The sequence below is a fragment of the Poecile atricapillus genome, chromosome W, assembly GCF_030490865.1.
Source record: "Poecile atricapillus isolate bPoeAtr1 chromosome W, bPoeAtr1.hap1, whole genome shotgun sequence".
Taxonomy (NCBI): Eukaryota; Metazoa; Chordata; class Aves; order Passeriformes; family Paridae; genus Poecile; species Poecile atricapillus.
The window spans coordinates 104,738,078-104,751,190 of NC_081288.1; the positions used below are offsets into that span (position 1 = coordinate 104,738,078).

At 45.9% G+C, this 13,113-nt stretch overlaps 1 protein-coding gene across 1 annotated transcript; it reads left to right on the forward strand.

The window, feature by feature from the left end:
• Window positions 1-42: 42 nt before the first annotated feature.
• Window positions 43-6,292, forward strand: LOC131591491 (polycystin family receptor for egg jelly-like). Its single transcript, XM_058862258.1, is given in 1 exon segment — window positions 43-6,292. A coding segment is annotated over 1 exon segment (5,961 nt). The 5' UTR covers window positions 43-268; the 3' UTR covers window positions 6,230-6,292.
• Window positions 6,293-13,113: the final 6,821 nt, after the last annotated feature.

Below are 13,113 nucleotides of genomic sequence, written 5' to 3' on the forward strand. Positions count from 1 at the left end.
GGCGGTGGGTGCGGGGTACGTGCGGAGCCCCCGTGCCCCCGCTGAGGGACGGCCGCGGGAATTCGGTGGCGATTATTGGACCAAAAATCTTTGTTGCTTCTTCCGGACCGACCTCCGGCCCGCGGTGTCCGAGGTTAAATAGTGTTCTCACCAGCTGCCCTCCGGAGGAGGCTCCGGTGCCCGCGGGGTGCTGTTCCAGCCGTTGGGCCACCCCAACGAGCAGCGCCCGGCAGGCCGCGCGTCCTCCGCCCTGTCCCGTCTGGTCGCGATGGCCGCGCTTCTTCTTCTTCTGCAGCTGCTCGCCTGCTGCCGCCGCGGCTCGGCGGCGACCCCTGTCCGTCTCCAGCCGTCACCCCTGCGGGTCAGCTGTCCGGGCCCTCACGGCCAAGCCTTCCAGCGGCAGGACAACGAGCACAGGGTGTCGTGCCTGTGGAACAGCACCGTGACCCTGCATTACCAGCCCGCCCCAGGAGCAGGGCCGGAGGTAGAGAGGAAGGAGGGGCAACCACCATCCCCACCTTGCTGCCTCTGGTACCTGAACTCGGTCTCTGTGAGGAACATCTCACGCTGGTCAGGCAAGGTGGTGCTGCAGACAGCACAAGCTTCCTCACCCGGGGCCTCCAGCCTTCTTACAGTGAAATGCTCGTCTGCCTCCTGCGCTGCACCCGAGTGCTTTCACCACAACGTGAGCGTCGAGATCTCGGGGCAGGATATGCGGCTGTTTGTGCTTTGGCCACAGACGCACGTTATCCACGTGTGGCAGCCGGTGGAGCTGGGCTGGTGTGCACGCCTCAAGAGTGCCGGCTGGCAGTACCGCTTCAGCAGCCGGGGAGGTGTCCCCTCGACCCTTCTCCTTCCCAGCAGTGAGCACCAGGACACACCATCACCTGCTGTCTACCCAACAGTTGAGTTGCAACAGACCTGTGCCACCTACTACAGCTACCGCTTGACTGTGCGCTACAGACACCCCGGCATCCATGTTGCTTTGGTCAGTATTGATGAGATGCCTCACGTAAGCCTCAGCCTCTCTCTCAAGGTGGAGCCTGACTTGGTGCATGTCCTCAGTATCAGCTCCAAGCTCCTTAGTGTTCCTCAGCAGCCCCTCAGCTTATCCTGGTGGCTTCAGCCCCTTACCCTGAGTACTCTTTCCTACAGACTGGTAGACACACAGGCTATAGGAGGTTGGCTCCACTCCTACGGTTCATTTACACCATCAAGCAACTTCTGTGCCATTTCTACACCTCAGAGCCTGGATGAGATAGTGGTGGCCAGCATTTACTTCCATGTTGATGGGAAGAGGTTTGAGGAATTGATGGGAGAACTGCACTTGCTCAATGGTACCCTGAGCTTAACTGCTGGCAAAGAAACTCCCATCCATGTCAACCTTTGCCCAGGGAAGACCAGCAGCAGCACTTACATTTTCAGGTACAACCAGGGAACATTTTACACATCTAAAGAAAACAGCAGCACTTTTTCCACAGATTGCCCTAACACACGCACTGTGTTCTACCAATACAAAGAGCTCTCCTACTTACTCACCATAGAGTTTCTGGCCATACAGTGGTACTAGTTCAAAATGTACATTTATATGAATCAGAAGAGGTCTTTGATTAGGTCACTGGCAGAAAGAGACCTTGATGTCCATGTTTTCAGCAGTGGCCGTCTTTCTTTTCTGCAGAACTTTAGTTATTTAGTGTGGTTTATCCCTGCACGACATCCAGTGCTACAGTGCGAGTGGACCTTCCATCTGCAGCTTTTTGGCACAAAAAAAGACCATGTTGTCCAGAGTAGCACATACACATACAAAGACCATGTAAAAAATGCCACGCGTTTTGTCCGTCGCTCTGCTTTACCCTTTGATGCAGAGAAATACATGGGGTTTGTGGCAAAGGTGAACTGCACCAGCAGTGCACCTACACTGGCTCTTTTAAGCGTCAGGGTCAACAACCATACTGCAAAAACCATCGAAGCACCAGTGGTTTGTGAGAAAAAAGAATGTAGGATAACCAGGTGTTGGATTCAGAGACCTGATCCCAGATCCATTATCTTGTACAAGAAAAGGGCACTATCTTTTTACCTCTTTGTCAAATTGAATGTAGACTGCCACATTGGCATCTCTGTCAAGCCTTTATGGTATGTCTATCCTGCTAAGGACACAGAAACTGAGCCGGACTGGTCAAATCCAGTGAACACTTCTGCAATGTTTGGCATAAAAATGATACATTTAACTGTTCCCAGTAATACTTTAGATTACGGGTTGTATCTGTTTTATTTCACTGTTGAGGTAGTCCCAATTAGGACCTCAATATCCCTCAAGGCCCATGATATTATTTATGTTCAGATTGAGAGAGCTGATCTATTGGCAAATATTTCAGGGGGCTCAGTCCGCACAGTGGGTTTTTCTGAGAGCTGGACTCTTGACGGCTCTGAATCCTCTGATCCTGATGCACAGGAAGGACCGCTGATATTTACTTGGTACTGCACTAAAGACTCAGCAGACTATACGACTATGAAATTCAGCCTGAAAAACAGATGCCATCCATCACAGAAGGATTTGAGATGGATAACACCCTCAGGTCCCATTCAAAAAATACCACCAGAATCTCTCCCAGGAAGCACCTTATACTACTTTCGCTTGGTAATTAAAAAGGGCAGAAGACAGGCTTATGCTGATCAAGTCGTAGAGGTGGATCCTGGCCCTCCACTCATTCTGGACATGAAATGCCTAGAAAACTGTGGGAGGAGTTTAATTCCAACAGAGAGATTTTCCTTATCTGGAAAATGCTCAAACTGTAAGCCGAGCAACAAACCACTATATTACTGGTCCCTTTTTTCAGACACCTCTAAAGAAATTCATTTTGACTGGGCTTCCAAAACATCAACAGGGAGGTCTGGGGCTTACATGTCTATACATGCTCTGACTTTCACAAAGCCTGTATATTCATCCTACATACTTCACATAAGTGTAACTACCTGGGATGGTAGGACTTCATCCTCAAGAATACCCTTTTCAGTAAATACTCCACCTCGGGCTGGCAGGTGTAACATCAGCCCCCGCCACGGTATAGCCTTTCTGACAAAATTTGTTGTTAAATGTAGAGGATTTTCTGACAGCCATTTACCTCTGACATACAAAGTGATAGTAGCTTCCGATGTACCCCAAACTACCACAATAACTTCTGTGGTGGAAAACACATTTGGCACAATTCTGTACTTTGGTTCTGAGCCTAAAACTCCTCCATCTCTTCTCCCAGTTGGAGTGCCCTCTCACAGGTACACTTTGACACTTTATATTCAAGTCAGTGATTCCATTGGGGCGTTTACCCAGGCGACTTTACGTGTCTACATAAAGAAGCCACTTAAAACTCAATCCCTTTCGGCTGTGTTTCATGAACTGCTGGCTTCAGCAAGCCGTTTAAGTGCATCAACATCTGCTCAGCAGACTGGGGATCGTCTTAGAGCTGGTTATTTGGCTTATCTTGCAGCCTCACTCTTAAACTATGTTAAAGGCACACCAACTGTCCAGCTCCCTCAGGCTCAGCTTCGGGAGACTGTGGTTAAAACAGCCTTGAATATTTCAGTAAATAGCATCATGGACGTCAACCAAGTAGTGGCTGTTCTTTCTGAAGTCACAAAGGCAGTTGAGAAAATGAATGTTATGTCACAAGACCTTGCCATTGGGAAACTGACAGCAGTAACAGGAATTCTGAAGAGACAGAGGAGTCAGACCCATTGGTCTGAGGAAGCAGAAATTCAGACTAGTGGAATACTAAGATGCTTGTCCAACATCCTGAGAGCTGATCTTCTGAGTCTCAAGAATGTCAGTGCAGATGGAATTAAACATATTTTCTCCATCATGGAAGGTGTAACAGATATAGTTTTCTGGGGAAAAGTCCCTGAAGAAATAGAAACTCTAATAGAAACAGGACACTGGAATATCACTCTGAAGAAAAATGAAGCCTGGAACATTACAAATTATTTGCCTGCCACATACACCTGCGACAATTGCTTTTATCCAACACTAAGAAAAGGAGATGGTTCAGGAGTGACCTCGGATACTGTGATTTCCACTGCCATTTTTGAATTTGATGAGAGCCCCTTCCCTTGGCTAGGTTACACATCAGATATCATATCAATGGTCATGGGGTATAAAATCACAGAGACTAAGGCTAATGGGGATCTAGTTGCGATCGTGCCTGAAAGAACAGACATTTTTCTTGGCAGGAAAGGTGGACTTGCAACTTTTCATTTAGTAATGGGACCCGATAAAACAGAAACTTACACAACTGGAGGATTTAGTTTTGAGGTCAATAAAACTGCCACAAACATATACTTCCAGATCATGACAAAATTAAAAGCTACTTTCAAGGTGCTGATATTTACAGGTACCAATCTCACTAACACTCAGCCAGTGGCCTCATTTGTTGCTTTTCACAACATGCCAACAGTTGCAAGCGGAAATGAGACAAGCACCGCTGACTGTAGCATTACAGGTCCCTATATAGTCTGTCTCCCAAAGTCCCTGCTGACAACCATAGTGCAGGAAAGTGGTGCAGACACTCAGAACATTTCCATTGTCTTTGAAACACGCTATATCTTAAGGTACCCAAACCGGAAAGTGGTGGGCATATACATTTTTAATGACCACTGCCTGTTTCTGGATGGGATTGGAAGTCAGTGGAGCAAAGACACATGCAAGGTTGGCTCCTTGACCAACTGGGAGAAGGTACACTGTGTCTGTGACTCCAATCGGAATCGCAGGAGTCTGTCAGCCCTTCCTGCACCCAGCATCAAGTTCCTGGCAGCCAAAGTAGTAGTTCTTCCCAACACAGTAGATCTGGGGAGAAACCTGATAGCAGACTTACCTAAAAACCCACTGACCCTCATAACAGTGCTGTTTATTTTTACCATCTACTTGCTTTTGTGCTGCTGGGCTATAAGAAGAGACAGGATTGAGAAGGAGATCAAGTACATAATCGTTCTGCCAGACAATGAGGCATCTGATGAAGGGAGTTTTTTGGTCACTTTGTACACAGGCAGTCGCTGGAATGCTGGAACAGAAGTAGAGGTCTTTTTGCAGCTCATCGGCCAGTATGGCAGAAGTAAATTCCGTTGTTTATGGCACAAGCCTTCTCCAGCTTTCCAACGGGGAAGCATCGATTGCTTTCTGATAACTACTGCGAGAAACTTGGGAGATATTCGTTCCTTCAGGGTCAGGCTCAATAATGAGGGTGAATCTCCAACCTGGTTCTTAAGCAGAGCTGAAGTTGAGGACATGTCCACCAGGAAGGCCTGGTTCTTTCTGTGCAGAAAATGGCTTTTCCTTGACAAGAACAAACCCTCACGAGACTGGAAATTTTCTGTCACAGACCCCCAGACACCTCTACCTAAATTAGACTATTTTCTTATTAATTTTAACAGGAGACTGACAGAGTACCATCTGTGGCTCTCAATTTTTGCTCCTGTTATTGTTGGGGGTTTCACCAGGTTCCAAAGGTTGTCTACATTTTTAACAGTAATATTATTCAGCTTGCTTGTCAACATCATGTTCTTTAATGCAGAAAAGGACGATGAAACTCCGATATACCTGAGGTATTTGAGATCAGTAACAGTAGGAATTGAATGTGCTTTGCTTACCATCCCCGTGGAAATGTTAATAATTGCCTTAATTAAGTATTCCCAGAAGGATCCTCCTCCTGTTATGACTAAGATGTACCCAAAGGTAGATTCTGAGTACTGGAATAATTGCATAATATCTGAAAAAGATGCAAATGTAATTGACACAGAGGAGCAGATGGTAACTGTGAATTCCCCTGAGATGGATAAGTCACAGAAGTCAAGTTCCAATTTCGCAGAATGGGACATCTTTTTCAGAGGAAGGAGCCTAAGTACTGCCATCAGGCAGTTTCGCAAGATCCCAGACACTGAGCCCTTGCTGTGCTGGTGGTGTGTCTCTGTGGCCTGGGGGCTGGTTCTGAGCATAACTGTGCTCTCGTCCTTCTTCATTGTGCTCTATGGTTTGTCCTATGGCTACCAGACTTCCCGAGAGTGGCTCATAGCATCAGGAACCTCCTTTCTTCAGAATGTGTTTTTCAATTCAGTTCTGAAATCCTTACTTTTCTCAGCTATGAGCACAATTCGTCCAAAATACTCTGAAGACATCAGATGGGTAACTCAGGAAAAGCGTGTGGAGATTAACTCAGCTGAAGAAACTGAGAGAGGTACCTGAAACTTGCTGATGTCAGAGGCACCAAGCAGTATCAGCCTTTGGAAGCTGATGAAAGCAAACATGCTGAGAAGAGAAAAAATTAAAATAAATGCACTTATTTTCATGAAAGGTTTCATCCTTCACCTTATTATTATACTTATTATCACCGTATTATCACTACTATTACATTTTTGCATAATCCACTGAGAATGCCAACAGTTTCCACTTCAGCCAGTCCCTGAGTTGAAGCTGCTATCAAAACACTTCTCCCACCCAAGTTTTGTGGCTGAGACCTTGTATCTCACGGCAGTATCAACTCCTCTGACCAGCTCGCAGAGGTGATGCCCAAGGAGCACATGCTGATATAAGAGCGAAAAATACCCTGAAGGCTGGAAACACCGGCGTGTCCGCCCCGAGGGCTGGGGACACGCTGGGGACACCTGGGTGTCCATCCCGAGGGCTGGGGACACGCTGGGGACACCTGGGTGTCCATCCCGAGGGCTGGGGACACGCTGGGGACACGGCGCGTCCACCAAGGCCCGAGCAGGGAATGAGGGAAGGCGGGACGCGTTCACGGGCGGACAGCGCCCCCTGCCGGCCGGCCGGCGCCCCCTGCCCCTTGCAGGGAGACCCCGGAGCCGCGCCATCCCGGAAGTGGCTCGGTGGGCGCCGCGTGTGGGGGAATGGGAACCGGGATCGGGGAAGAGGGAACCGGGATCGGGGAAGAGGGAACCGGGATCGGGGAAAGGGGTAGCCCCGGGAACTGGGTAGGAAGTGGGTGCCGAAGGGAAACTGGAGCCGGCGACAATCGGGAGGCAAACAGGAGCTCGGGACGGAACGGGAAATGGGGGGTTGAGGGCGGGGGGCGGAGAGACACACAGGAACCGGGAATCGGGAAGCCAAGCGGAGCTGAAGAGGGGACGGAGGAACGGGAGACGGGGGGCGAAAGGAACTGGGAGCTCCGCGTGGGGGTAGAAACGGGGACCCAGGGAGAGCGTGGGGAGCTGGGAACCGGGGAGCCGGGCAGACAACCGGGATCCGGGCGGGGAACGTGAGCCAGGGGAGGGGGAACCGGAATCCGGGCTGGAGAACCGGGAGTGGGGGAGCGGGGGAAGCAGCTGCTGGCCGGGCACTGCCGACCAGGAGACACTCACGGTTCCCGAGCTAGAGACCACTGTCTTCCAGCTCCAGGCACCTTTGAGCCAAAGAAGTGGATCTGTGCACTAGCAGTTAATAAGGATATGTAACTATACTCTTACAAATTAAATGACATGTTCTATGTAAACAAAATTTAAGACCTTCGTGCTTCTGGATCCTGTAGCAGAAATATTTTCCTCATGCCTTAACTTCCCGTGTAAATTACGGACAAAGAACCTGTTACAATGAAAGCATTTTAGCGATACCTTTGTTTCACTTTGTGCCTCGCCTCTAACAGAGTCTGTGATCTCTACAAATACGACAAGGTTATGCCAAGAGCCTGATGAAGGATCCCCTGAAAGTTGTATTCGGCCCAGATGCAGAAGTCTGGGGTTGTTCAGTCCAAAGGTTTTTGTTTCATGAGGGTTGTAAGAAAACACTTGGATTCTGTCGGTGAAGTGACTTGTAATGGAGATGTGCTCCCAAGGCTAGTTGAGATGCGAAGCTCTCTAGCCTGTGCATTACCTTTGCACTGATCTGTTGACTGAATCAGTGTTTTTACTAGCACAAAAATCTACTACACCGAAAAAGGTGTAAAAAGCCCCCAAATTCCCAATAGATAGGCAAAACCTGTGATTTGGATTAAGAAAGAAGTTAGTTATCTATGTGGTTGCAATGGTTTGGGCTTCTTTGTTCTTTAGTCCAGGCCTGGAAAAAGGAAGAGAGGATTGGCAAGTGTTTTTTGCTCCTTTTGTCAAAGCCTGGTGAAAGCATTTTCACCTTCTTTTTTTATTTTCTTTTTTGCTGCACATCTAACACCTGAACCATGGTGCTTCCTTTGAAGTCTGCTTTTTACTACAGGCCATAATAACTTTGCACTACGCCTTCTCCCACAGCTGTTCTTTTATTTTGTCATCATTTTCCCAACAAGAGTGAAGTTATTACTTATTAACCATGCTTGGAGCCACGTGTATGTGCAGAAAGGAAGCACACATTTAAATCTGGCATGAAACATCACAGTTTTTAAGCCTTCACTATCACTATTACAATGTTTATAAGCCTTATCTACCTAGAACAATAGCCAGCTGTTTGAAAAACTTTGAAAAACATGAGAAACATACAATTTCTGTCAAGACCCCATCATCTCTGCTGCTTAATTAACCCTATTCTGAGCCCACACTTTCTTTTTGGACCTCAGTGAAATCTTAGTCTGACCTGTCTGTGTTTGCTGGACACTTGGAGATCTAAAGCCAAAGAAAATTTTATTAAATATCCGTGACATGATGCTGCCAATTCTTAGTGGATTTTGAGCTGCTTGGGTAAAAAGTCAGAACTGTGAAAATTTTATGTGTCTGCCTTCCTAGCATGTGACCCAGGAGGTGTAGTCCACTCTGGTTATAGTAAATTCTAGGATCTGCACATCTCCATCTATGATTACATTTGTCATGTGAGAAAAGCCGTTTTTCTTCTGTTTTACCTGTAATGAACAGAAAAGTAAATTTGTCCAAAAGAACTTCTGGAAGGAAAGAGCATAAATATAGACCCTCTGGAGAACAGACAGTGCAGGATACAGAGCATGCACAAAAGGAATGGCCTGGCGCATTCAGTGATAAAATAGGTCTTCAACTATCTAAGAACACATATTTCTCTGTGTCCTACAGAGAATTATGGAAGTGGTCCTTATATATGTGCCTTGATACCTGTTAGATGCATCAGGTGTTGAGAGAAGTACCTGTGTATTTTTTAGGCAAAGTAATCCAAGTACTAGTTGAGAAGCCAAGTCTTTCTAACAGGGTTGAACAGAGTAACCTGAAAACATTACTAAAAGTTCAGGAAGTCTTGTGCCTGCCTGAATTCACCTTGTTCCATATTGCTACATGGCTAGAAGACAGGAATTTGACATATGTGTATGTCAGGAAGTTTGGAAGCTGCTCACCCCTGACTAAAAGACTTAATTTCCACTGTAAACTGTAACCAGTGAAGTGACCTTGGTGTGAAGGTGTGAAACAAGGAACCTGTTTGCAAATTTTTGTGACAATTCCCAGCAAGTGCCCTGCTAAGGGTTGGGTGACCGTGGGCTTTGCTCTATCAGATGTGCTGCCAGTGGATCTCTCTGGGTGCTTTTCTGTGCTTCCTGTTCACACCAGATGGGATAACAAACCTCGAAGGGTGTGTCCCTGAGGAAATGAGCATGGCTGCAGAAGGTGTGCTGGGCCGTGTGCATGCAAAAGTTTTAAGTATAGTAGGGACAAGCCTGTCTTTATTCCCAGACTTTCTTGAAGCTGGCACTTTTCACCCCATATCCCTCACCCCTCTGGTAGTTTTGTTTGCTTTTCCTTCTGGGTAGTTTTTATTTACTTCATTCTGCAGTACCCAACTTGATCTCAGTCCTAACAAACCGAGAGTTGCAGTCATTCCACTTCATTGGAAAAAATTCCCTTTCCCAGGTATGTTAATGCTGAACATCTTCCTGGTCACAGGAGAAAGCAGGCACCAGCTCCACAGCACAGACATTGTCACATGCAACCCCATGTTATGGGGCTGAGTCTTTCCTTACAGTCCCAGCTTTGCTTTCTGTAGGGAGATTAATCACTGGAGCTGTATTTCTTCCTTTCAGGATTATGTCAAATGGCAGTGTCTGATTTCCTGAAATATTGTGTTAGCCTCTCCTCCTGTATTTCCACAAAATCTTGGTGTTCCTATTTTTAGACTCTGTTGGAAAGTATTGCACTAAGTTTAGATTGTGCTTAACCAAGCTGATACTTTCAGTGGTACACGTGTGGCCCTGCACTTAGCTTTTTTTAAGGACAACTTAAAAAGTAATGGTCATCACTTATATATTAATAGAGCAACTTGCTCTTCTCCACTATGGCTATTAATGTAACAAATTTCTAATAGGGAGCTGCAGTTTGGAAGGGAGACAAAATGAGTTCAGAACAGAGGGTTACTATGGCTGTAGGTTGATTTTTTTATTGTGGCTGAACCAGAAGGAGTTTTAATGAAATCTGACCTCAGGTCTGGTTTTTCTATTTTGGCAAAGAATAACAGTTCTGTGATCCAGAACTGATGATCACTTCAGCAGCACTTCAGTGTTTGGATCTCTTTTGTTATGGGTACATGATGACTTGTGCAGCCTTGCCATGTGAAGCTTTAAATTCTTACCTAATTTGAGGTACTTATTAAATGCTGCCTAATTTAGAGCAGGCTGCATTGCCATTTCTGAGTAGGGGGTGGACTCAGTTTTTGTTGAGTGTTGGTTTCCCAGCTTGTGTTAAACCGTGGATCTTAAGTATAGATGCCTTTTTGAGATTCATTGTGTGTTCAGAAAGCCTTTTTACCTAAGGAAGGGGTATTGATTTGCCTGTCCGTGTTACTCTTCTGTCCCTACAGTGTTCAGAAAACACACTGGCTTTCACATCTTTCACTAGTGACTGCCTAGACTGTTTATCCTGCTGCTACCATGGGGAATTCATGGAACCTGCTGTTCAGGAGCATGGCTTGGGGCCTGCTCTGTGACCCATGGCTAGAGGGAAGCCTGCAGGGATCTCTGTTCCTACCAAGCAGATAAAGCATAGCAGTGCCAGCACAACCCCCCAGCCTGAGGGAAAAGGGTGCTGCAAAAAATCAAGATTTAATTCAATCAAGTGATCTTTGGGAGAATGAGTAAGGATGAAAGTTGTGAATGGTCACGCTTGGTGAAATTACAGTCCTGAATTCATGCTGAACCCAAGGAAAGTCACCTCAAAGGAAGAGCAGGGAGGCAGCCACAGGTGACCTAAACATGCCTTCAGGACTATAGCATGAAGGAACAGGAGGAAGAAAGTTGTTCACCCAGAATTAACTAGCAAGTAAGAAGGTTCTGCTGTTTTATCTACTACCTGATCAATTAGGCAGCAGATAATTTTTGTGAAGAAGGCAAATGCATTGCTGGTGCTGTATTTAAATATGTCACATCAAACACTGGTACATGCCAGCATATGAACTCCTGCTCTCCTAGTATAGAGTACTCCTACCTGTAAAAAATTGAGCTGTGAATATTTTAATAGATTATTGTCCTCAACAGTGGATACTGCAGGAAAATCCTGGCAGGTAAAAGAAACAAGGGTTTTGTAGGAGAGGATTAGGGGTGTGTCAATGTTGGTTTTATCTGACAGCCTTTCAAATCAAAGTCTACATCTCTTTATAGGCACTTTGTTTCTTGTATGGTTTCTCTAGTTTATCAGTGACTCAGAAATACAGGAGTCTTCTGTGGAGTATTTAGAGGGGGTTTAACCTATGCATTGTAAATACTTGTGCTAATGAGGTTTGAAGGAAAGAAAATCAGATTACTTATCTATGCTACTACTTTGCCACTGACCCTGACAATTTAAGGGTGATTTATGATTTCTGGCATGCCGTCCAGGCCTCTTAGCAGAGTGCTCTGAGCAGAATTGCCCTGAAGTCTTTAGAAGTCTCCACAGAACTGGACTGAGAGCCATTTCCCCATGTCTGTATCAGGTATCAGTTGCAGACAGCATGGAGAAACACTCTTTCAGCACTACCTAACCCATGACTTTCTTTTACTTCAGTTATTTCCTTACTATGGCACTGAAATCTGTGTGCTTCACCTTTTGCCAGGACACATGAGCCAATCTCACACACATCCTGGAGCTTGCTCCTCCTGTGGAGCATGTTAGTTCAGTGGTTACACAAACATGTGATTAACTGTGTTCTTTTCAGAAGAGCTGTGCATGTGCATCAAGTAAGGATGTGTTCAAGTACCTTGTGGCTTCCAGTCAGAGTGGAAAATTCTTGGGCAGAATTCAGTTCTAGACAAGCTGTTGTCAAAAATCTGTTCAGCATGTGACAGCCAGCCAGACTTGTGACGTTACTGGGACATGGTGCTGCTTCAGAACATTCCAAAGTACAAAGACAAAACAGTGGTAGCAGCTGGTGATGATTTGGGCAGCTCCCAAATTTGTGGTCACAAATTTACCTGTCATTATTAAGAAGGGATTAGTGCCCTAGACTTTCTCCTCAAGACATCCTTTTTCCTGCTGCTGGTTTGGTAGAGAAGAATGTATTCTCACTCTCCTTCCTGTGTCTGGAGGTCAGACAGATACCTGTCACACTGTCACATCCTGCTAAGATAGTGTGTAGTGCCAAACCAATGAGCTGACCAGTGTGATAAACCAGTGTCTGGCTCAGCTGTGTTTATGACATAAAAACATGAATATTCAAAACAAATGAACTTTTTGGACTCTGTGAGAAAGAGCATCTCGGGATTTGCCTGCTTGGCAGTTTAGACTAAAGGTGTGAAGCACATGCATAAACTTGCCACTAAATATCTTTCTTCAGAAGGAAATGGCTTTACTTTGTTGTATAGCAAATTTTATTTCTGAATGGGAGCATTCACTCTGACATCTGTGCATTCATTGACCTCACACCTTTAGATAGGGACCTTAACTTTCCCAAGTGCTGATGTGACAAGCTCTCAGGACAAATGATGTTCCCAGTGAAATAAAAATTGGTACAGCTGCTATCAGTGACTTGTAAGCTGGGAGTTAGATGGAAAGCATCATAAATTCATCTGTGCCTTGCAGGCAGGATCATATGCTTTTCAACTGGCGTAGCCAAAAATGTGTTTGTACATAGATATCATTCCTTCCCAGTGGCAGGCATTGAACAGATTCTGTTCTACATGCCGATGGTCTGTGAGATAGCAGGTGTTTCTATATCTAATGTACTTCAGCTCTGAACCCAGGGCTGTTATTTTAACTTGGGATCAG